This window comes from Acanthisitta chloris, unplaced genomic scaffold (genome assembly GCF_000695815.1).
Source record: "Acanthisitta chloris isolate BGI_N310 unplaced genomic scaffold, ASM69581v1 scaffold9575, whole genome shotgun sequence".
Taxonomy (NCBI): Eukaryota; Metazoa; Chordata; class Aves; order Passeriformes; family Acanthisittidae; genus Acanthisitta; species Acanthisitta chloris.
Window position 1 is genome coordinate 24497 of NW_008674280.1, and position 26472 is coordinate 50968.

The 26472-nt window shown below is 36.7% G+C and overlaps 1 protein-coding gene across 1 annotated transcript in view; it reads left to right on the top strand.

The window, feature by feature from the left end:
- LOC103802757 (S1 RNA-binding domain-containing protein 1-like) overlaps positions 1 to 26472 on the top strand; it is a 75552-nt gene that overhangs the window by 17795 nt on the left and 31285 nt on the right. Inside the window, exons 10-13 of the mRNA XM_009075279.1 lie at positions 1923 to 2030; positions 8024 to 8181; positions 9397 to 9487; positions 10535 to 10642. Coding sequence (XP_009073527.1) covers positions 1923 to 2030; positions 8024 to 8181; positions 9397 to 9487; positions 10535 to 10642 — 465 coding nt within the window. The remainder of the gene's footprint in view (positions 1 to 1922; positions 2031 to 8023; positions 8182 to 9396; positions 9488 to 10534; positions 10643 to 26472) is intronic.

Here is a 26472-nt window from a genome sequence, read left to right on the forward strand (position 1 = left end):
AAAATGCAGTATTTGCTATCATTGAACTTACTGTTAGGATGCTTTTGCACTTGCATCAATTTGTAACAATCTTGCCTAAATAATTTTTACTTATATATAGGCAGATAATAAAGATATCTGCTGTGATAAGCTATTTACAGAGGAAGGGTTTGTTAACTGACTTTAATGGATGGAAGGGAGGGGGAAACAGCTGCCTGGTTTCCAAATTCATTCTTATTTGTTCTGAGGATACTTTGTGGGGGATTGTAGTCATACTTGCCACCTGTAAAAACTTCATGTTTATAGAATGTGATGGCTATAAGGGGGTTTTAAAGCCTTTGCCAGTTTTATATAGGTATGGAAAGAGTCTCTAGTTACAAATAAGTATAATACAACTATTTGCAAAAACTGTTAGCAAAGTGATGAGGTCATGTGGCTAAGCACTCACAGCCCTGAATGTTGTAAAACTAAATGGTAAGCTTAATTCTGCTCTCATGTCTGTCTGCATTAATGCAGTGTTGACTCGATCACACATTTCTCAGCTATCATATGCACAGACACTTGGAAAAGCTGTTTCAGGAAATTGCAGATCCCCTTAAGCAACTGAAAAGCTGTCTGGGTAGAAGCAGTTTAGGATTCTCAGTATTTCTGAGAGACTGCAAGTAACTGATGTCAAAAGTAAAATTCAGTTCTGTTTTTGCCTGGACCTGCACCTGGACACATTAGGAAATTACCATAATTCTATCATGTTGCATTTAAAAAACCAAACCAAACAAACAACTTACCCAGACATATATTAAAAACCATGTATGTATCTCACTTCAAAGTTTGGGACCCAGGCATGTTAATAAAATAAATGAAGAAAATTGCATGTTATCAGTATTTTTAAAAGTAATAATAAACTGGTGCACTTTAATATAAAATGTTAGAAGTAGTTATTTCTGTTTCTGTATAATATATCTGGTTGCTTCTCCTCAGTCTCGCTCTGTTCTCATTGTGTGGGCAATCTCAGTGAGTTCTGCTTGTTCAAGGACTCACACACACACACACACCCCCAACCCACATCCCCCTTCCCCCCTCCTTCATGCAACATTGCCCACAACAAAAAGATCAATTGTTTAAATATCTGAGAAGCCTTTGAAACTGAAGTGTATTTTGCAGCAGAATTTTAAGCAATTGTAATTACAGTTATGTCCAGTGCACACTCTCCCTCGAAATGGGAATGCTTCAGAGTTTGGCTTAGAATAAGTTGGGAAACAGTCTTGGGGTTTTTATTCAGTTTTCCCTTTTCCTGTAATATTATTTATGCTTCAAATCTATCAGCAACAGGTAGAAGAGAAAAATAATTTGCAAATTGTTTGTCTTTTGTGGTTTAATGACTCCTGCAAAATTGATCAGATTTTGTTTAGAGTTTGAATACAGATACTCAAAGCATTCCAAGTGAAATCTGTATTGGATTTCAATAATTGACATTAGTTTAGCTCTTGAATTTCTGTCTGGGCATAGTTGTCTTATATCAGTAGCTCTGTAGTGACACTCACAGATGGTGTTTGGTCATATTTTAATGTATTGAGGAATAGCAAATAATTCAACCCTAATGGTAATATGGAAGCAAGTTCTTTGTTCAGTTGTAATAAGCTTTCACATCTCATATTGAAGAGAAATGGTTTTGGGCTTTCTTTAAAAAATAAAATATTATTGCATTCTAATACCTAACACACACAAAAAAAGATAGACCTGTCCCTTGTCTGATAATAGAACCATGAGCAACTTCTCATTCCATTCAAATTTGAATCTATGACTTCATTGCCTAGTTATTGTAGTAGTTCTGCAGTTTATAGGACTCAATGTAGAAGACTTGTTAAAAAGTTCCTTATTTTATCTACGTGTTTGCGTATGTTCTTAAAGTATTATTTTATCTTTCTTCTTCTAATCTTTTGCAGATGGAAACCAAAGCAATTTTTAAGACCAGAATTTATGAGAATACTACGGAATTCAGTAGAGGATGCATATAAACGCCTTATATGTCCTCTTCTCTGTAGAGAATTCAGGTAAGCCCAAAATAAATCTGCATTTTCATATTACTAGTTTCTTAACAATTCACTCCCCAACATTTTCCTAAAATATCTTTTATCTATCTGAAAATACCAGCATGTTTTTAATCCTCTCTGCTTACAGAAGAAATGAACAATGTAGTCTTGTTTCTGTAGATTTGTGACTCTATCCACTACAGTAGAGAAATGATCTTTCTGCCAAGACACTTCACACGTTGTTGTACATGTTAACTAATGTATGTACAGTTTAGACCTACATTACCATTATAGTTTAATCTTTATTCTTGTATTAGCATAAACCATGATGTCACTGAATTTTTCCCAGGATCTCTTCATGTCACAGCAGTAGCACTGTCAGTGGCATTGTTGTGATTCCCTCTCATTTACCTGTCCAAAAGAAGTCAGCAAAGTATTGTTGCAGTTGTGGTCTCTCATGTTTGCCAGCTGCACTTTGTGGCAAATGAATTAGTCATAGTGCCAGTCTGATACCATTTTGTGTGTATTACAATGTCTCTGAAGAAGTCAGTTTCTGGTGATACTGTAGTAATGATGTCATCAGACAAAGTGCAGCTTGTTAAGATCTCTAATATTGTTCTCAATTTAAAAGAAATTTAAAACTTAGTATGGAAGTAACATGAATTAAATAGAGTATTTTGTGGTGTTGTATTGGAGTTTACCACATAATTGAAATTATTTAATATGTCAAAGTCTAGTGTTGTCCTCTAATGGCTAACAGTACTGATGGTGTGATTCTTCTCCTCAATGCAAGAGAAGCTCCTCAAAGCATAACATATTTCATTCTAGCAAGGCTATCTGATATGTGACCTAAATGTTTTGAGGTAGTTCAAAATGGAGTTTATCAAAGAGACCCTGTTTCTTGGACCAGAAATGTTGAAATGACTTGTGTGAAAATGGCACATGTTGGCTATTCAGTACCTAAAATCAGCCATCACAATATGAAATCTACTTCTGCTGTGCTCTTAAGTTTCTGTTCAAATTGGGGTTGTTTTCCTGACACTTCCTTTCATGAATATCATTGCCTGAATGTTCTATGTTCTACCCTTCTGAAAAGAACTGTCAGCTCAAGATTTTAACGGCAGTTATTTCTAATGGCTTTCAGATTTCTTCACTGCAGTATGTTGTGTGCTCATTGCTTTGCAAGCAGTATTGCTTTACCTCTTTTGATTAATGAGCCTGTTTTTTTGCTACCAAGAATTTCTCAGGTTTCTGAAAATGCTGAGCCCACTTGTGACCACAATACGCATAGATACTCTAGGAGAGGCACTGTGGCTATCGTTGGCCAAAATGATGAACATCTCATGAGAAGTCCAAATGTTGGCTCTTGTCATGCGGATGTGAAAGTAGTTGTCATTCCTAGCCATCTCTACAATCAGACTCTTAAAATAAGGAAAAGATATTTACTTTTTAGTGGGGTTTGGTTTTAAAGGTAACTAGGAAAACTGAGGCATAAGGGTGTTTCAAGCCTTTTTATTGTGTTTTTGTTTTGTGGCTTGTACTGCAGGACTGTTGTGGCCTGTGCTGTGTGTAGCACTTTGAGGGCTGCTGCAGCAGTAGGTTGCTGAAGGTTTTCTGTTCTCCTCATCAAAAGAAAAAAGAAGCTTCCATCCCCACTACTTACTAGATGCAGCTCAAAAATAATAAATGCAAAGAATACCAAGTTTGCTGCCTGTTCCTGAGTGGATGTCTGCTTATGTTTTACTCCTTGTAATCATTTTGCATGATTGGTGGTGTTCGGTTAGGAAAAACTGAAACATCTCCTATAGAGAGGAATGCAAAGCACCTGACAGTAGTATTCCTGGTCCCTGACCACTTAACCCTTATCCTGCTTTTATTCTTTTTCCACACGCACCAGGAGCTGTTTTTTAGGACTCTTGTAAAGGGCTGCTAAAGTATTCAATACCTCCTTTTAGCATTAATATTTCCAACCCACCCCCCACTGTTCTTCTTCTCTTTTTATTATCATTAAATGTTGGAACAGAAAGTTTCCAAGAGTGTATTGAAATTTCTGGTGCTTTTAGTGATCAGAAAAATGAAACTTGCCAGCAAGACGATTACCTTATTTATTGTTTAATTTCCTTTCTTCCATTCTGTCAGATATCATAATTTCTTGTATCTGCTATAATAATGTCCAGTGTTGCTTTTGGCTCTTTGAAATACATTTTATCTTGTTGCAGTACTGCATGGAATGATTCCATCAGGGTTTGATGCAAGTGATGTGGCCTGGACATATTTTTTAATGGATAATCCTTTCATAATTTTCCATGCTTTCTCGAAGAGAGTGGTTTCTCTCCTCTGTCTTCAGGGACGCAAACATTTCTCTGTATATCTTGTTTCACACCTGAAGCTAGTTTGCAGATATTTTTCCACAGAAAGGGTTGCCTCTCAGACTGTGTGGGGAAGTGGCGAGTTTGAAATCTCAATTTAAAAACTGAATCTTATGACCTACTAGTATCTATATTCAATGTTATGATTAAGTTATTTGATTTTATTGCAATATACCTGTTAGTGACATACAGTCCAAATGCTTTATGGACTTCAAGGGAAGAGCTTGAGTGATATTTTCTCATAAAGTAGCAACTGAAGGGTTTCGAGGTTACCTTGGTGGTTTGAGTTTTCGCAAAATAACCATTTCTCTTGTGTTTAGAGAGGAGGACTGTTCTCTACCTTATATCTCTCTGCCATATTAGTGAGAATTGTCACAAATTGGAAAAACATAAAGCTGGGCATCTTGCCATTTGGATGAAGCCAGTAATGCACTGAGAAAGATATTAGATAGCTTGATTTCCCCCACCCCCCCACTTCCCCGAGGATGAAATGATTATCCCAAACTTGAAATTAAGGGCCAGTACATGGGACAGTAGATCATGTAATTGATACAGGTGTTGAGTGAGAGACAGAAATAAAAGAGAGGTCTATATTTGAAATTAAAAATACAGGATATTATGTAATAGAAAGGACATTCCCCCTACGCACCTGGCAATTTCAGTAACATTTCCTGTTGCTATAAAAGTTTCTGTATATCCATGCCAATTTTAAACATCATTTCCATAAGGCATACATAACTAATAGCATGTGTTCAGGGGCAGTTTTAATTCCTGCCCAAGTCTCCCTTCACAGGTGGACTGATAGGAATTTGCAGCGTGGGAGGACTTGGCTGTGTATGCAGTTGGGACCCTGTATCTCTGGGATAGATGGAAAGAAGAAACGTGGCCTGTCTTTGCACAAAGTCTGTGATCCAATGGCCTTCAACCTTCCCTTATTTACAAGCCACTTTTAACCTTCATTTTTATGTATGGGTGACTGAATCTGTTATGTGTGTATATAGAAGATCCATACTGCTGTGAGGTTTATGTATTTGCTTTTGTTTTCTCTGGTCTCTCACAAGTGACATTTAATTGTTCCGTCCCTGGATTCCCCCTGGAAGAAGCTCATTCTCTGATATAGGTTATTTTTCCTCTAATTTTTTAAGAATGGAAGGAGGATGCTGCAAGAGTGAAGGATCAGGAAATGAAGTGGTAAATGAAATTCATTGGAGATGAGTGTAAAATTATGCTTGCAAGGGGAAATAGTTATCTTTTTATAAACTGTGAGCTCTGAGCTATGCTGCAACAGGAGAGAAACTTTGGTGCTGTGGAATGTAGCTCCACATAAATATTAAGTGCTCAGGAGATAAAATTACTTAGTTAAAGAATAAAGATAAAACAAAGGATTAATTGATTTAGTTGGCCTGTATTTGGAATATTATTGGCCGTTTTGGTCCACTCACCTCAGGGAGGGTAGGGGGAAAGTAGGAAAATATTTCACTGGAACTGGAAAAGGCCCAGTGAGTTGAATGAGAAATAAAATAATTTCTCTGTGAAGAAAAATTCACTATGCTATGACTGTTCAGCTCAGAAAAGAGAGAACTTAGAAAAGAATGGCTTGTCAAAAGTGGCAGACAGTTTCTAGGGATAAATTTTTGTTGTCATCCAATATAAGGCAAAGGGGGACATAATAAAAAGAATAAGTTTCCAACCAAAAGGTGGCAGCTATTTACACAGTTTGTGATGGACCTGCAGAACTCCCTGCCAACAGACTATGTGGATGCAAGAAATGTGGTGTGTGGCTTCAGTAGGAGATGGGATAGTTGAGCAAGAGCTCTATTATAGTCTTGTAATGAGACAAACCATGTCAAGCTCCAGAAATACTCTGAGCTGGAAGTAGTTGAAGGCTGGGATAAGATTATGGGACAGATACATTAGTGTTGATGTATCAACTCCCCAGGCAGCTGCTTATAGCCAGACTTGGAGATGGAATACTGCCATAGAGGGACAACTTACCTCAACTGGTGCGGCCATTCCCACATTTGGTTGCAATATACAGAGTGTCTGCTCTTTGCTGGGGTCACATTTGAATTGCTAAGGAGTCTTGTAATGAACATATACCCTTCACCATCTTGCTTTAAATTGTGTTAATTTGGTATGCATGATACAGAAAAAGCTCAGGGATATAAGGGAGCCTTTTGCTGTTGCACACTTCCTTAGGAAATCTTCAATCAGTAATGTGTTAAAGAGAATCTAGACCTCTCTCTAGATTACTTTGCAAATGAGAGATGATGAGGACTTACTAGTTCTTTCAGTACCGCTGTGGGTGGGATGAGTCAGGGCTGAGCTGGTTGGTTGGATCTTGGGCAAATTCAAATCAGGCTGTTAAGTTCTTCTGCTTCTGAAAACTGCTCAGAACAGCTTCATATTCCATCATGTCAAATAAACCTTATGAGCATTGTATTTGAGCTGTTTATAGCCTGTTTGTGTTACATGTTGATTTACCTAAACTACTTGAGTAATATTCCCTGCCCCATTCTTATAGGGTTAGTTAACTGGAATGCAGTATTTTTACCTTTGTAAAAATGAACTCAGATATTATTACCTTTTTCTGTGCTAGGTAAAAGGAAAAAGAGAATAAGGGCACTGGCTACCCTTGAAGTTATATGAAGTCTTTACTGAATTGCTTCTGATTCCCTAATTATTGTATTTATTGACAATGTAATGCAGCTGAAAATGGCAATGAGTACCTGCAGAAGAAAAAAAAGATGAGTTAGGTGATAAATATGTGTCCTCATTACTCCTTCAGTTTTGCTTTTATTATGTAAGATGCCATACCATGACAAAAATACGTGTCCCTATCAGTCATTGTCTTGCTGGCCACATCTGACAAAGAAGACATGCATCTTGTACACCTTCACTCAAAAAGACTGATTTGTTTCTCATAACACTCTGCAATGCTTGTGCTTGAAGTCATCAAAGTCAATCCTCGCTGCACTAACACTTCTTTGTATTGAAGAACATAACTTGGAAAAGAAGAGTAGGGAACATCATGGCCCCGTCAGCTTTCTTGTTGGTTCTGAGAGAGCAGAATACCCTTGTAGAAAAAGCTGAAGTCTACACACTTCTATGAGAACTGTTAAATAACGTAATTCATAGATGAAATTAAATGCCTCATGAGTCATGGTGTGCTATCAATTAATTGGAGAGACCCTTCCAGTTTCTCTCTAGTACCTCTCAGTGTAAACCATCATCCTTTTCTTGCTGGCTAGTGATTTTTCTCCAGTACTGTGAAGTTAAGATTATTTCAATCCATGCTACCCTCAACTTCACTCTTCTTTGCAATTAGCTATCAATTTTGATAGGAAGCTCTTCTTTGCTTAAAATTGAGTTGATGTTTGAACGTTGGTTGGTATGTGTACATTTCTATGAGTCTTTCTGTTATACTCTTTATATTGACTGACTTTCTTAGAACAAGATTGAGGTGATCATATAGATGATCCTTTTTAAAAAAAAAAGTGTCAACTACTTGATGCAAAGTGTAATATTTAATTAAAGAGGATTGAAACATCACTGGAAAAAGCTTTACAACTTTGGAACAATTAATAAGTGCATTTGAAAGCTAATTGAAGGGAAAATGTTTCTTTCTGCTTTTATCCTTCTAAGATCCAAGTTGACATCTGATGCAGAGAAAGAGTCTGTGATGATGTTTGGGAGAAATCTCCGGCAGTTGCTTCTGACCAGCCCTGTAAGGGGCCGTACTTTGATGGGAGTAGATCCTGGCTACAAGCATGGCTGCAAGTTGGCAATTATTTCACCAACCAGTGAGTTTCAATTCCAAATGTTTTTGAAACAACTGATAAAAATACATTCATTTAGAGTAAAGGATAGTTTCAAACTCTACTTTTTTATGAGTTTGAATTTGTTGGGGTTTTTTTTTCTGTGATGCTATTAATGTTTTTCACCCATCCTGTCATGCAAATTCCTTTCTTCAGTTACCTTAAGGACAAGTTTCTGGCACCTGGATTTCAGTGACTTCTTTGGTGTTATTGCTCCTCTCTAAAATAGAATTTAAAATGCCTTCTGCCTTCCAGAATGCAGGTTCAAATAAATGTGCCCCTCAGTAGCCAGCAGAGAGAACTCCTGAGTTTTTTATTGTTTAACAAAGAATTTGGATTTAAATGCTTTCTGTAACATTGGTTTATTTCATGGGCAGTATCTTGGACATCTGGACACTTTATCAGCCCTTTCGGTTTAGTAGTATGTGTGTTAATGTGAGAAGACAGAAATGCTATTTACAAAACTTCTTAGTTAAGATATGGAACAGACCTTTTCCTGTTCACCCTAGTCTAATCAGGACATACATACCTCTTTAGGCCCATGCAAAAATGATTTGTTTTTCTTTTATTTTGTTGTTGGGTTTTGTTTGGGTTTTTATTTTTTTGTCTAAGAATATATCCAGCCAGGGTGGGTGTAAGAAAAGATGTGTTCTTGATACTTAAAAAGACGATAAAGGTAAGGTAGGTGGTCATTAGCTTTCACTGCACCATAAGCTGTCAAGTACCAGTTAATACAGTTCTTTCCAAATGTGATAGATGGGATGATGGCAAGAACTGGCATGGGAGTTCTAGAGGTCCTGGACTGCAAGTCCTGCGAGTTTCTAATTTTCATGTCTCTTTACTGGATCTGTAAAATGTACTACGCTAGACCAATAAATCTTTGGTAGTAAATTGCTGGTTTTCTCTTTATTAATATAATACACTTTATTTGCTAATATGACTAGATGCTCAGTATTTGTGATGTGGGTATGTCTCCTAGGAACTATAAAATGTATAAACTTGTTTCACTTTCTTAGCCAAAGCATTCTTGTCCTCTGCCCACCGTACATTTGTTTTAATTGGATACAAAAATCAAAGGAAAAGATGGCTTATTAAGAAGCTTTCTTTGTGAATCATCAAATTAACTTTAGTAGTTCTGCAGGATATAGCTTTTGGACCTTTGTAGGTTTTATCAGATGGCTTTGCCTTTCATTGTTCTAGGTCAGATACTGCATACCGATGTAGTTTACCTGCATTCCGGTCAAGGATCTCGTGAAGCTGAGAAGATAAAGAAGCTTCTGCTACACTACAAGTATGCTAAAGAAACTTGCACTTACTGCTCTATCTTACCAAACAAAATTAAAATCTTCATTCTATAAATACTTGCTTTTTGGGTGAAATAAGAATTCAACTAATTTAACTGGAATTACTCTGTTTTTATTTAGCTCAGAGCTTTTTTTTCCCTTTAGCCTGTGTTCATGCTTTTACACTACCTGTATGTATGAAGCATATAAAATCAAGCAATGGCTATGAGTAAGGCTGCATGCTGTGAATGTATCCCCAGAGAGCTCTGTCAATCCATTTATTTTTAGGAACAGAAGTCAACTTTCAGCTAAGGAATAAGTTTAGCCCCCACAGCCCCCAAACCACTCATCAATCATTCCCTGTTCCAAAAGCCACATTTAATTTTTGGATGAGTTTTATTAACCAAAGGAATTCCTGCACAGGTAGATCTCCAGATGGAATTGCAAATAGGGATAGCATGATTAAAAGTTTATTGTATCCACCTGTTTTGGGATCCATTGTCGACAGACATCTGGTCTACTGAGTCAGATGCTGAACTGCCACAGCATACAGTCCAGTTTGTCTTTAAGCATTAGACTGGCTTTAAACAAGGTGATTTGATGGCTGATTTGCTGTGGTAGGGGCAGTCAGAATGACCTTGCAAGCTGGTGCGTACTATGATGTTCCCAGTAAGGAATTAAGATGCTGATTGCTTGCACTTCTGCTCTTTTTCCATGACTCATACCAGATGAGGGAAATACGAGGTGAAAGTGTTTGTAATGTAAATAGCATTACATATATTAAGATGAATTATCGATTTGGGGGTTTCTGCACATATTACTACTGTACTATTCCATTACAGATGAGTGAAAAATTTGACTCATCTCATGAACTGTCAAATTGAAAAACTGTCAAACACAACATGATACTACTAGGAATATGTTTTCATTGCATTCGGGCCTTGTGTTATCTGAAATAAGATGCATTGGTCATTGTTGTGGATTGAAAGCTATGTATGCAAATGTTTAAAAGGGTAATTAAGAATAATTGTTCATTTTTTTTACCCCATGCAAAGCTGTAGCACTGTTGTGATTGGCAATGGCAAGGCCTGCAGAGAAACAGAAGCTTACTTTGCTGACTTAATTATGAAGAAATATTTTGCTCCACTGGATGTTGTTTACTGGTAAGATCCCTTTGCTGGGATATTGATCTGTTCAGCATATTTTAACTTAACAGATAGTTTTAAATGTAATTTTTTGAGTATTTATTTTTGTTGCCTTGTCTGTATTTGACTCAAGCTTGACCCAACATTCTAGCCAAAGCAAAATGACTGTAGCTCTTTGAAGCATGAAAGTAGCTCTCCTAAGTCAGTAAGAGAGACTCACTGAAGCATTTTATTTTCTCTTCCTGAGGTTCCTTCCATTGCTATTATCATTGTAACAAAGTATGCGAGAACAGCAGCGCTAACAACTAAGGATGTGCTTGGCATTTTGTGTTTATTTCTTGATAAATGAGGTTTTAACACAAATGATAAAGCTTCTGTTGTCAGACTACAGCATGGAATGCTTGCTAATCCCATGGGTATTAAATGGTCTGCAAATAAATACTGTGTAAATACCTAGCATAGAGTAGTGAGGATATTTGTGCTTTTCAAACTTCAGATTTTATTCATTAGTGTTGAATTAGAACTAAAATATTCTGTTGTCTATTTGCATGAAAACTGTATTACATCACTTTCTTTTCTCCATACAGAACTACCCTTTAATTCACACCTTTAATTTTTCCAAAGTATTTTTTATGATTTACCTTGGATTTTTTTTTTGTGCTGACATTTAACAGCAGTATTTAGTTTTCAATGTCTTAACATACCGAAATAAGTTTTCTCTATTTTAAAAAAAGGTATAGCCTTTCTCTGTTCAAACAATTTATATGTTTAATAGAGCCTATTCTTCATAAATTAGGAAATTATCTTAGAGATGTGATCAACAAATGTATTTTTCCTACTAACTTATAATTTAATTGCACTTGTTCTTTGTGTATAAGATTTCTAAGTAAATTTGCACAAGGTTTGATCCTTAAATCTCTCCAGGAGGCATAATAAAGGTTTTCTAATTTTAGTTGTTTGCAAAGGAAGGAGGCTATTCAAGCTTCTGAAAAATTAGGCATTCTCCTTCCTGAATCCAGCTTGAAAAGTGTATATTTGATGACTGTAAAGAATGGAAAACACTTCATACTGTGTGGGTTTTAGCAAATGTTTAATTTCGCTGTTGTTCACTGCATATAGCTTCAAAATCCATGATGTTGCTATAAGCACTGTCTGAAAGAGTGATAGTGATTTTATTTATTGATCGTCTCTACGAAATGGAAATAACTTGCTTACACAGAAAAACTTATTTACACAGTACTGTGGTGGTTGTTTTTCTCACTGTTTCCCTTTTTTGCTTCAGTATTTTCTCCCTGTTTATAGTTTGAGATTGCACAACTTGCAAAATAGTAGTTGAGCTACCAAGTCCATGGAACTGATAAAAGCTCTTGTGTAATAGGAATTAGCATGAATGGTGCAAGGCAGAAGTCAGGTTAACAAGTTGGTTGCTTCTTCTAGTAGTGACTGATAGTTTTTTAACCTTTCACTTTTTCCAAAGCTCATGATATTTGTAGCAAAAATCTGTAAATGCAACTGTGTAACTTGTCTGGAAGTGAAAACCAAAGCAGTGAAAAGCATTTTTCCTTTACTTACATATTTATATTGTAGATGGTTTTCTTGTGCTATGCTTATATGGTGAGGAGCTGGTCTCTAGTTCAGACTTTATATGTAGAGCACTGAGGTATTGTACATAAAAATAGAAATCAGAGGAAAGTGATTTATCTTTTTTGTACTCCATGCTATAGGTGACATTTGGTGCTGTTGAACTTTCTATACTGATGTGTGTGTATGTGAATTTATCTCTGTGAGTGTACAAACAAGTTGGACTTGCAGTCCTTGTCTCTCTTCACATTTTTCTAGTCTGTACTGAGTTTTCTTCTTGAAGATCAGGGTTCCCATGTTGCCCTTTCTGATAAACTAGTTTTGTGTACATCTCATTGCTTTATCCAGTGTTGGGGTTTCCAAGCAATGCTGCAGAATCCCGCAAAGTAGCTACTGTGTTTTCTAGCTCCAGAAAACAATTTCCTTGGCATTTTTTAGTAGCAGAAAGGAGTGTGAGTCCAGACATCCAACCTCCACCTCTGATAATCCAGTGAAATGCCTGGAATTTATATCAGTCTCAGTTCAAAAATGTAAATGATGCTTGCTAAATGAGGAGAAATTAGTACAGTGTTACTGTTTGAGCAGTAGGTGACAGTAGGTATATATTGTCAGAACTGCTCTGCCTTCTGATGGTAACTATGCAAGATGAATTGGAAGCGTATGTTCTGCTGATCCTCTTTTTTTTAAATAATAAATTCTCCTGGAGCACGTGCTTTCAGATCACAAACAGCTTTTCTGTTTCCACATACAATGTCTTCCCTTGATTATGTTGTTTTCTCATTATAAGAGAAAATATGAGAGCTTTGTTTAACACAGGCTGAATGCAGGTCTCTCATCAGTTCTCTGGAAACCTGTGGTATGCTTTTGGCTGAAGTGATCTTTGTAAATTGGTTTCAATTAAAGTCACTGAGAAATAATTTCGATAATGTCAGAACAGTTCGTTTTTAAAGAAGATCTGCTTTGGCAGATTGCAGTTGTAACTGAAAAATGGATTTGCTACTCAATTTAGTGTTTGGACTGTCAGAAACACAAAATGACACAGAAAAAAAACCAAATGAAAAGAAACCCAAAAACCCCAGAATGAAATAAAAACCCTTCAGTACTTGAACTGTAACAGAATGAGTCAGTTGCATCTAACATGATACCGTTTCCCAAGCCTTCAGCTTCTCACAGTGATGCACTGAGCTCTGGGAAGGTGGAAATCCTTGCCCAGCAAAACAGAGCTCAGCTCATTGCTGTGTGCAAGTTTTTGAGAATTACCAATTGTATTTGCAAGTACAGTCTTTTTCCTTAAAGGAGTCCAAATACAAAGGAGCTTGGCAGAGGAGGCTGGATTGTTTTATAGTGCTTTAAAACCAAAATCCCAATCAACTTAAGCCGTCCTTCAGAAAGGTGGCTGACGGAGAGGTGCTGCAGACATTGACTTCCTTGGCAAATAAAACTTGTAACTCACAAACAGTTAACTACAGTCTTAACTGAGAACACATTCTGTGGCAAGAATCAATTTTATGGATTCACACTTTAAATATCTCAGTTTTATCTGTATCAAAAGATGCCGAGAAGAATTATTCCAAAGAAATTTTCTTCATTTTGGTTTCTTCATTTCAGTTTCTCTCAAAAATGTTAGTTTTATGTCATAACTTCTTTGTCTTTTTTAGTGCTAATAAATAAATGAAAAGCAGATAATTGAAAATAAAAAATCCTCAGCAATGGCAAATACAAACTATGTATAGTTTTACTGAAGTTTTCCAAAGAAAAGACAAATCAGTGAAGTCAGTAGTAGGAAATGAGGCATATGACATGATTTTTCATGTGGCTTTAAAACCTGCCTGATCTCAGTTTGACAGTTTTTGATTTAAAGCAAATATTTTTCACTATTTTTGTAACTAACATGCTTTCAGATAGCTACATCCAACCTAAATAACTACAGGACTTGTATTTTTTTTCATCAATGTGGTTTCCCTTTTAGAGCTATGTTTATTGACTTAGATTAGGACTGGACTAGAGCCAGGGACAGTCATATCTAGTCTTCAGGTTTTTTGTTACAAATCAGTTTTTGTTACAAGGTTCAATAAATATTCTTGATTATTTATGTTAGTTCTATTGTGAGTTCTTGCCAAAGATACATTGTATTATAACCAAAACAGATGTTCTGGTTTAGACAAGTGTATTTGTTTTAACAGGACCAGAAATGTAAATGAAACAACATTGTGTTCAGCATTAACATGGCAGATGATGAACTTTTAGGATTTCATTGGCCTTTTTGGATTAAATGAAAATCTTGAAAAAATATTCCAGGAATCTGTTTTTCTTTGATTGCTGTCAGTTTTAGGCGTCTTGGAAATGAAAGCTCTCTGAATGACAGGTGAACTAGGCTAGAGCAGGACAAAACGAACAGCTCGATCTTCATGTTTGGCAAAATCAAGTCACAATTTTTCTTTCAGCCTCAATGGTTTTGTTGTCACAATACAAATATTCTTACTGGTCTGACTTTTCTTATGTGCTTGTTACATTAATGCACACTCAGAGTAAAGTGTTTCAGCTCGTATTTAAAAGAAAGTTTGATAAGTGTCATGGATTATTAATCGTTTTCCACAAGCAGTAAAGAATGCAGCCAGGCAAGTGTGTTTTTTTGCTGTTGTTTAAATGGCTTGGTGTTTAATTTCTGTTATACTTGGTTTTGAACTTTGATACAAAGTCCTTTTCTGTCACTTACAGCAAAATCTTTTCTTGCTCTCAAGACTTTATAAGCACTGTAATTAATAATTTACTGCTGTTTAAGTTCAAACACTTCTGTACTGTGACGAATAGGGGAAAGTCTGTAATGTCTTGTAAATTCTCATTGGGTTTTCTTTAATGTTTAAATTGTCTGCTTTAGAGTACTTAGAAATGTGCTGCTAAGGTAGAATAGGACTGTTTAATACCTTTTGAAGTTGGACCTTGGTGGCAAGAAATTGATTTAGAAATGTTTGTTCTACAGGATTTTAGGTCCACTTGTGTTTTATAGGTGTCCGCACATGCTTTAAATATCCTTTTCAATTTAAATGTGTGTTTTATGTTGTTGAATATCTACATTATGCTCTCTCAGCTTTAACAAATGCCACTTTCAAGTTCCATGCCTCTACATTTCTAATGTTACACTAGCTTAATTCCCATTACTTTTCTGCTTGGTAGCACTCGCAGTTTGAAAGGGACCTAACATTCGGGTTCACATTATGATAATTAGGTTTCAAAGCAGTGTGGGGGGATTAAGATGTCTGAAGTCTAGTTGCCGAATAAAGTTCAGAACTACTTGTAAAACTTGTTTGAGTGGTTAACAGAAGTGGTTTTATTTATTCAGTGCTCATGCAGCATTAATCCGTATTTCATCAGGTACCCACAGTGCTGTAACTCTAGATATGACCTTGGGACTTAATTTACCCCATCTCAGTTTTCCTTATTAATGTGCCATGAAAGAGGTACATGAAAGATAGCCAACATCAAAGCACCTTTTCAAATAAAGTGGTTGATATGAATCCTCTGGTATTTAACACTGTCTGTCAAATGTTTCAGCTGGTTTGCATCCTTTTACAAGCTATTGCTTGCTGCATTAATGCAGTTGTTTCAAGTCTGTTGAGAGTACAAAGGCGGGTAGGGATATGGGAAACTTTATTCCTATTTCTTTTTAATGATATTTTCTTTAAGCTGTTATTTTTGTCTGTTAAACTGTATAACTCTATTGATGACACATTTATGTACGCACACCTACACACCTTAGGTCATTAAATATCTGGTACAGAAGGTGGAAAGTAGTTTGGAAACTTTTGGCTGAAGGAATACACATTCAGCGGAAACAATGCACACGTCTGAAATGTGCACTGAAGAACCTTTGTTCTGCTTTCATCTCTTTCAAGCTCTAGTGGAATCCTAAATAATGAAGAAATAATTTGAATCCCTTACTTAAAAGTTATGTTCTGTTGTGATTATTTACCAAAGGTGAATAAGTACTCATGAGCAGGCACACTTGAACTGAAAAATTATTCTGTGTGTATTTATAAATACAGGATACAGTCCTGTCAGTTGGACCTCACTCTGCATAGAGATTACTTCTGTACACTGCTCTTGATTATTCATAACTTTGGGTAGTAATTAGCCTATTGTTCAGAAGAAAATGGGCTGTAATAGGTGTCTACATTTAAAATAGTATCTGATGTTTGTTCCTGGTGTATCCACAGACTGATATCTATGTTGACCTGAACCTATACCATATTCAAAAGGGGAAATTCAGAGGTCATCTTTGGTTTTGAAGCAAAAATTCCCCTCTGTCTCAGTTCTGTTGCTTATTTTGAGAGCTCGCTGTAGACAATAATACCATCACTAGCCATGTTTTCTGAGAGGAAGGAAGGAAATGGGTAAGCAGTGAAGTTGTGGTGGGGCAGGTGAAACAGAAGATTATAATTTCTGACTTGCGTAGTGTGAATTTGAAGCAAACTTTTTAAGTGGTACACTTGATAATTTATGGAACTATCTTTGATATTTCAGAGAAATAACTCAGATAAGAACAAGGACTAATTGGGCAAGTGTCAATGTAGTTAAAGAGATTATGAATTAAAAAAGACTAAGATGTATATGGAGTCCAGACTTCAGCAGTGTGAAGGCAGGGAGTCAGGAAAGAAATCTAAATCTTCAGGCAAAAGTCCATTTTTCCAGAACAGTGGGACATGTTATTTGACTTGTATCCAGGGGATTCTGTGGGAAAACAGTCTTGGGTGAGAGAGGAAAGTTATTCATGCAACTTCCCTTCTGTGTTTTTTCTTTCTAAGAGAAAATCATAGTAACAGTGATATCAAGCAGTGATTTTAAATGTTATATTTGTAAATCTCTTCTACCCTTTAAGGGATACTAAAAAGACAAATAAAAAAGGGAAAATTTTAGGATTAAAAGTCATTAGACATGTGACAACATGTTGAAGGGCAACTTTGCATTCTCTTCAATTAGAAATTTAATGGGCTCAAATATACTCTTGCAAATGAGATAATAACAGTGAGAAATTAACTGCAATAATTCCTCACCCCCTCTGTTTTCTCACAGAGGAGCCATTTGTTACATGTAGGATTGCAAAATGACTTCTGTTTTCAATTTTCTGTGCCCCTCTGAGCAGTAATTTTTACACAGGCTGTTTTCTCATACTTCTTTGTTATTTTCACATAAGTGAAATATCTTTTTATTAAGATAATCAGCCAGAAGTCATCTGGTATTGCAGTACAGCAGAAGTCAGGTGAAGAAGGAGAACCATCCAAAAATATTTGCAAACACAAAATGAGAACATGTTGGTGATGTAACAGGTTATTAAGAGACCCCAGAGAAAGAAAATACAATGAGCAAGAGCTACCATTTCTGCATGGAATGTGCCCATCAAGTCCCCTGGGGGCAGTTCTGGGACGTGTGTATTGCATGGAGTATATTTATAGAGCAAGGCTGGGTGTTTTGTTCCTAAAGCTCAATTAAGACAAAACCAGATTTTCTTAATTTTCCATGTTTAGCATAGAACTGCTAAAACTATATTGCAAGTAGGGGGTTTTATTTTTGGGGTGTGTTTTGACTTGATTACTAGAAGTATTTAAAACACTATTATCACTTCACACCATGTGCCCGTCAGTGTTTGTGATGCAATCCCCTTTCTTAAGGGCCTTCTGTGGTGACAAAATTACTCTGGCCTAAAATCTCTTGTTCAAGGCTACTGCCAAAGCCCCCCCCAAAAAAAAGTTTATTATAGATTTAGGTTTAGATTGGATATTAGACAAAGGTTCTCCACTCAGAGGGTGCTTGGGCACTGGATGGACAGGCTCCCCAGGGAAGTGGTCACAGCATCAAGTCTGACAGAGTTCATGAAGTGTTTGGCCAAGAGGTGGACCCTGATCCTTGTGGGTCCCTTTCAACTCTGAATATTCTATGTGATTCTGTGATTTAAAGAGGATGACTAGGTCTGAAATTTGCTAGATTGTTCTAGTCAAATGAATCTAGGTCATTTGTGTCTGATATTTTTGAGGGGGTGGGGTACCTAGCAGGCTAAAATTAAGGGTTTTTTTATTCCAGACTGAAGTGATTTTAGATTATCATTTAATGTGGTTATCATTTAGTGTGGTTACAACTTTTGAAGTTTTTCTGTGCCTTTTGGCCAACACCACAAGGTTCTTATCAGTTTAGTGTCATAGAATTTCCCGGAAGATCCTATTTAACAGAATGAAGATAAGACAAGGCAATTATATTACTTGCCCACTTATTCCAAAATTCCTGGGATATTTGGTCCAACATCCTTCTTTCTCTGAAGAGTCACCAAACCATTCTTCATTTCACTAGCTGTTGACTTTCTCACGTGATGTTCGGAGTGTCAGTAGAGATACCTAAGGATGGAACTTTCAAGTTGTGCTTAGGTCTCTGTGGTGTGTGTGTGCTGTCTTGTACTTATTGGCAGGAGAAGGCAAGAAGTTTTTTTTCCCCAATACTATGTCTATTAATTTTTTTAAGAGTAAGCTGTAGAACCCTTGTTCTGTCCATCTCCGGAGTATATTTTAAAATGCAGCCTATGCATTTAAAGGCATAGAAGGTTAGGTTTTGGTCCATTAATGTGAGGCACCACATGAAGCAAATGAGTCCTGCTCTCTATGCAGCTAGGGCTGTGAAGGTTTAATAATATAAACTTTGTATGTTCCAAACTTGGTATTGATACCGGTTTCAAACAAACCAGAAAAGCTTAGGCTTTCAGGTAAACTACTGTAGCACCATTTTAAGAGCTTCCAAAATGAACATGTATGATTCTGTCTCTCTAATTTTAGGTGGCTTTTTTTTTTAAATTTGAAGTAACATACGTGGTCACCTCCATTTTTCTCATAATGGAAATGGAATGTAATCAAATTTGGATGTTACCTGATCAAACAGAATTGGAGAGAGACTACATAGTGGCTAAACTGAATGATGATGGTTCTTTGTATTTTTGATTAGCAGGTCACTGGAAATTTGCTGGTGACAGTGTAAAAATCATTTCAGAGACCATAAGCCTGCTTGAAGAGTGGAGGGTTCTTCCATGTCCTTTGTGAATCCTTTTGAAGTAGCCTGTGATCGACAGGTTGAAAACCACTGGGTTTAAACCTGAAAATAACAAAAAGTAGAAAGACACAGAAACTTCATATTTAAAATAATTGAATTCTTCCTTCTCATTTGTATTTGTAGAACTTTAATTATAGAAATTTGCAGCGTTGTTCTTGTTTCCCATGTGTGCATTTTAAACTGCTAGACTTCACCCATTACCTAGATGAAGTAGCACTGCTGCACACTGGTGTGGTATTGCCATGCTAACAAGATCTTGAATGTAAATTAAAACCATTAAAATGTTAATCTATGATTTGTGTCAGTATTGCCTTTCTAAAGCAAGTGATGCTTGTGGTGTTTGGGATATTACTCTATTATCCTTTTCATATGTAAGAGTCATCAGAAACACATATTTCTGTTTTTTAGGTGACTTGGTCATGAAATAGCTGTGACAATTGGTAAATTTTCACTAGTAAAGACTGGGAAAACTTCATTTAGGTCCTCACTATGTAGAAAAGCTCCAGAAGGAATTACTTGTGAAATCCTGTCAGGAGTTAATTTAAGTGGAAGCATCCAAATATAGTGTGATTAACAGTGAACACATCCAGATTAAACTTGTATAAGATGTATCCTCTGGTTTGTGAGGTACTAAGACTGAGTATTATTGCACAGTCAGAGCTGGTTGTATATTTGCATAGTGTTTTGTCTCAAGTAGACATTCTCTAAGAACCTAATGGAGAAGTAAGCATTTTTCCATTTGTGTGAGTTTTCCAGTAATATGTTTTTACTTAGGTTGATATTTTGCCAAACTTCATACCTATTCATTTGTAAAACCACATTTGCTGTTCTGCATTTCAGCTCTTACTGGGCTTCCTTTATTGTTGTGAGATGTGATACATGGATTTATTTATTTATTTAAATTTACTGTGCTTTTATCATTGATGCTGATACCAGGTGGTGAGATTACATTCCACTGTCAAACATTATACATTAGATACTTTAATTTCAGTGCCTTTTAACTCTGAGAGATACCTTTGGGATGAAACTTCTCATCCTAGATCTCTGCTAGAGTGTGTATATCTGTATGCTGCATATATTTCTAAATAGTAATTAGAACTGTTTAGGAAAAGGAGTGACCACATGCATAAATGCTATAATTAGTGGGGAAAAGTTTCTTTATTCTTTGAAGTATCAATACTGTTGAGATCTGATAAGAATAAAAGTTTGTGGGCAGATCCAAAGTTGGGATGGAAGTCTCCCTCTGAAGATTTTCAGGTTTGTTTGGAGTAGTAAACTTCAAGGAATTGCCCCTTGTACATCTGCTAACAAGTTTTCCAAGTACCAGGAGAGCAACTGCTACAAACCTTGATTTAAAAATAAAAAAAAAGACAAAATAGCTTGGATTTTAGAGAGTTTTGAAAATTAAACGTTAATGGCCTCTAGGTATCTGATAGCCCAAGAGTCTTCCAAGACTGAAAAGCAAATATAATGTACCTGTCAGTAAAGCAAGGGCTCTTTCCCCCTGCAGTTACATAAAATTGTCAGTTCTGTTCCTGATCTCAAGCTATTGGCTCTTAAGAGGCTGTTGGCAGTGCAGGAGTAAGTGCTACCTATGTTGCATCTTCATTTGGAGCAATTTTCTGTGATGCTGAAACTGGGGGCTGTGCTTGCCTGGACTCATTTAACTTTTCCTACCAACAACGCATGTGGCAGTCTTAAAAGCTCCATGAATGACATTGAAAGAAGCCACAGCAACAGGAGAGACTTCAGCTTACTTCTACTGTTGTCAGAGCACACGAGAGGCAGAGAATATAGACGTGCTGTGTGTCTCAAAGGGACTTTGAGTAGGTTGTTTCAGCTTGAAAAGGGATTAGATTTAGATGACTGCAATGTCATACGGTTGTAACTGAAGGTGCCTATTGAGGATAATTCCTTTCTATAACTGGATCCCAGCAGTTTTATCAACGATGAGTAAGCAGAGGGAAGGAGAAATGATCCGTTTGTCATGGTGAGTGATACGGAGGAGAGAAAGAGTATTCTGAAAGGTCAAAATGTACAAGTTACATGAGGCACGTTTTTCAGTACCAGGCCCTCCTGGCAGCAACAACTGGGAGCAATGGACAAGTGGAGGGGAGAGGACAAAGAGGAGGGAGTGATGCTGGCTTGTTGCTTTTCAGTTTTGGGGGGAGATTTGTGTTGATTTGGTGACTTCATATATGCTTGTAAATGTAACCATGTCCATCTAGCTGTTCTGTACAAGTTACATGAGGCACGTTTTTCAGTACCAGGCCCTCCTGGCAGCAACAACTGGGAGCAATGGACAAGTGGAGGGGAGAGGACAAAGAGGAGGGAGTGATGCTGGCTTGTTGCTTTTCAGTTTTGGGGGGAGATTTGTGTTGATTTGGTGACTTCATATATGCTTGTAAATGTAACCATGTCCATCTAGCTGTTCTGTATGTTATTTTCCTTTCCTTCTAACATCCAATGCCCCTGAAAGCAGATTTGTCACTCACATGGAAATAAAGTTTTCACTTTAATCCTGTTCACAACTGCAAGTAATATCACAGTTTCTAATTGGATCAGATTGTTTTCTGTAGCAGCACATACTATTCAAACAACTCAGTTGTCTGTGAATGTTTCTAAATAAAAACCTTGGAGGTGGGGGTGAAGATGTCTGTCTATATGCAGTTATAGTTATTGCTTATAATAAATTGGCTTTTCATGTAAAACTTCTCTCTCAAACCTAATTAACTTTTATATTTTCTTAAACTTCTTTGGCAGCCAAGGCAACCTGCCTACTGCCTGTTCAGTTCTTTTATTGGGTTGAACTCGAACTAACATTTAGATAGAATACATTTTGACATTTGAATTTGACATAAATGTTCCAGGGAAGCAGTTTAGACATGCATCCTCCATGGGTGATTCTCTTGTCAGCATTACAATGTTGTACTGTAAATATACTTTGTAAGTGGGCTTTCAGTAAAATCAGTGATGCATTTATTGCTTGGTCCTGGTCTATTTTTCCTCATAGTGTAAAATCACAGCTCAAAGTGACTTTGTCATTTTTTTTAATTAAAGTTATTTTCTAGAAGTTAGTTTGTCATTTTTAAGTAAATCAAACTGGATATTCCTCTGTTATTTCTCCAGTGATTATCTCTCTGCTAAAGGAAATGTTAGCTCTAATCTTCTGCTCTAAGAGTAAATAGAAAGAGACATTGTCAATTTGAATGTTTTAAAATGAAATAATTTTGATAACATGATATAGTATCTTTTTAATATATCCTGCTTCTTTAGCTAACAAGAACAATAAAAAGACTTTTAAAGGAATGTTTAATTCCTTTTAAAGGAATGCTTAAGGCTGTCTTCTTCTCTATTCATGTTTACCCTTGCTCCTGTAGGCCCTGCCTGGCTCTGCCAGCATCTAGCTGGCTTTTTTACCTGCATGTCCACAGCAGATTGGTGCCACCTTGCTTGTAGCTTTCTCCTTAGGAGAAGTGGTTGATGACCTTGTGGCCTTTCTGGAGAAAACCACTCACTGGAAAGGCCAGGCTCATTACAAGTGGACCAAGCTAGGGGAAATTATTTTTCCTTTTGCTGGCTTCATTTTGGTAAAGGAGTTACAGTAGACTGTAGATTACTGGGCTTCTGATACTTACCGGGAATAATGTTTTCTGATTGAGACAAGATTTTGAGTAAAGGGGTTGTTCTGGTGTTCAGTGAGAAGAAGAAAGTGGTGGCATCTAATTCAGAGCAGATTCTCTTCAGTTTTAGGGTCTGTAGGAAATTTGTTCCAGGTTTTTTTAGAGTAAAAATACAGATTAAATGTTGATTTTTGTTAGTGTGTTTTATGTGGTATGCAATGCATAAAATGCAAAATTGATTATTTTTGGCTTGACCATAAATACTAGCATTATGAAACCAAGCTAATCTATGGTTGATATTAGATTGTTATAAATTAAAATTTATAATTAGTACAGTGAACTTTGGGGGAGATGTCTTTATATTAATTGTCTTTGGGTCCTCTGAAATACTAGTTTTTGCACTTAATACAAGTTGAAGTAGTGATGATTACAACAGATCTCATGAAAATTTAAATGGACTATGTATGGTTTCAGTTCATGTCTACTCCTTATTTATAAAGCATTTGTAAGTTAGGTTCCATTGAGTGTAATGGTAAAGTTTGGACTTTATTCTTTACTGTGCTGCAGTCAATATAATTAAATGGCATAAATCACATGGTGCATGTGTTGATGGTGGTGATGTGAGCCTTTATTAACTTCACAGGAAGTCAAGATTTGGAGCTTATGAAATGTGTTGGTTCTGGTGCACAGGGTTTGATTAAACCCAAATCCAGGACATGACAGTTCTTGGTATTAGTAATTTTAAAGTAGTACTTAAATTTTTAAGAAAATTTTTCAGCATCATGACATAATTTTTTGACACAACCGTCTGTGGATAATTTTGTAAAATAATTTTCAAATATGTAGTTTAGAAATAATTACATGGCACTTTAGGATTAAATTCTCCTTTATGCAAATTTATACATTAGTGAAAGGGGAAACAAAGGATAGTAATATTGAAATCTACATCAGTACATCCTTCATATAATTTGGATCTGAATTAGTTGAAGTCTTGTTGATGCTTGTACTTGGAAGCCTATCCTTTCATGGGGAGAAGGGGTGGAAATATTTGTGCCTTGTTCTTTTGGTGGAGGAGGAGCTTGCAGTGGATGTAAGAAATATTCTCAGCGTGATGACAACCTAACCAGTAAAAGCCCTGGCATGGTCCAGTGTAGGTGTTGGTCATGTTGTTGCGTGTGAAGATGTGTTGGTGTGCAGACATGGCCTTCGTGCTGCTCTGGCTCAGGGCCGTGGAGACGCTGACAGCAGCACTAGTGCTGGCCTGTCTACCAGAGGCAGGCTGAGGACGAGGCTTGGCTCTGCCACCTTCTGCACTAGCCAGCAGAGCTGAGCAGGTGCCTGAGGGCAGGAGATGCTCTGCTGTATTAAAGGGTGCTGCATATCCCACCCTGGCATATGTTCTCTATAACCCCCCATAGGAGTTGTCTGCATCAGCCAGAGAGCCTTCAGGCTCTGCACTGCTGCCCTGCCATCGAGTCTCTAGCACATAACCTCTGGTTCTCAGCTGGACGATTATTGTTTTAATCATGTGTTGTCTCTTCTTCTATAGCCCTGATCTCCAAATTGGTGGGGTTTTTGTTTCCTTGTTGTTTGGTTTTTTTTTCCTAAGTAACAGCTGTTAATTATCAGCTGCACTAATAGTCTTAACAATTTAACATCAGACACTTGAAATTAAGTGGACATAGTCTATTACTGCAGAAATCATCAGGGCACACATTTCCATTCATTTGATTTCCAGTTTCAGGTTTTCTTTTTGCTTACAGCATTTGAGGGAGCTGAGATTGTTTAGTGAGTTTTCAGTGCAGTGCTGTGTTTGAAAACAGAGTTTTGATCCTTAAAATCTCCAGTTGTTTCTCAGACACTGTTCTGGGGGCAGATATGTGCTTTTCTGAAATGTATACATAGTGCTAAACTGCCATTAAACATACCTCTGAACATCAGGTTAATTCCATGAAAACCTCAGGTCTCAGCTACAGAGGATCCAAGTGTTCCTGTTAATAGGTAGTAGGTTTTGGAGTCTCTGTTCATGGAAATATTTGAAACCTGACTGGACACAGCCCTGAGCAACTTGCTTTGGTTGTTGCTTTGAGCAAGGGTGTTAGACCAGCCAATCTCCACAGTTACCTTTCAACCATTGTGATTTCCAGGCATTCAGCAGTTTCCAAATGCTGAAAGAATGATTCCAAGGCCGTCACTCTTCATTGCTGGCTTGTCTTGCATGAAGCAGACATAAGAATAATGACTAATTTAAAGAAGTAGGTGTGGAATAGATGCTCGCTGCCCACATAACAGGGTAATTGTAGGCTCTGCCAGCATTCACAGGTGTAGGTTCTGATTGTCTGTCTTTATGTGTAATGCTCTCCAGAAGACTCTTCAGTTGAGTTCCAGTATATCTTTCTTTCTTGCTCCCAGGTATAAATTGGCAGGAAAGCTTTGAAATAATTTGCTCTGATTTTGAAGTAACATACACATTGTGGAGAGAAAATAGAGCTTTGACCGGGGGGGGAAGGACAAAGTCATCAGTCCATTCTAAGGCTTTGGGGTTGGTTGGAAGTTTGGCTGTTAATGGATTTTTTTAAGCTGTTTTTTGCCTTCCGAGAAAAACTGAGGATGAACTTTCTGTTGCAAACTTTCTCATCTGTTAGAGAAAACAGCATAGTTATATTTGAAAAAGACAAGTTGCCCATTTTACTTTTGTTTGTGTTTGTGTAAAATCATGTAACTGACATGCTGCTTCTCAAAGGTTTCTAAGAGACTTTCCCAATGTAAAATGGGGGAGAGGGTCAAAACCGGCTAAGGGGGTTTTTGCATATTCCAAGATTTTTTTTGTGAAATATGTTGCCGGACTCACAAGTAATTAGATGTTTAAGTGTGTTAATGGACCTTTAACACTATTGTAAAGTATTTTATTGCTAGAATTGCAGGTGATTGAGGATCTAAGTGCTACATAACACATCTGTGACTGGAGAATCACTGAAAATTGTGATGTAAAAAGTAGGACATAAAATAAGCTGTGTATTTATGATTTGGTAGATGTAATGGTATCTCGTAAAAGCTAGAAAGACATCTTTTCCTGTGCTTTCATATTTGGAGAACTAAAAAAAATAAGACTATAGCTGAGGTTTTCTTTTCAAGCCTAAAAGTAATTGGTTAGAAATGAAGCATGAAAAATTTCAGTCCAGAAGAAATTTTTTAAGTGTTTGTTACTGAATGAAAAATGTGTTTTAAATGAAGTGGTCTTTCAGCATATGTTTATGCCAGTTCTAGTGATATTACTCATGGAAAGTCTCCAGTGTGGATATGTCACAACCTAAGGGAACAAATTATTCCCTTTTAAGAGAAAGGGGAAAACAAATATAGCACTACCTAGCTGAACATTTACTTCACTCGTTTCAGATACTTAATTTTGTCAGGTTTTTTCCCCTTTTGGTTATGATCTTACTAAAAGAGTTTATTGTCTGTAAAGACCTGCTGTTCATGAATCCATTTTAAGTGTGTGGGGATTTGGTAATTATTTTTATTTGCTTTCTTTTTTTCAGTAAGGTTGTTATATACTTC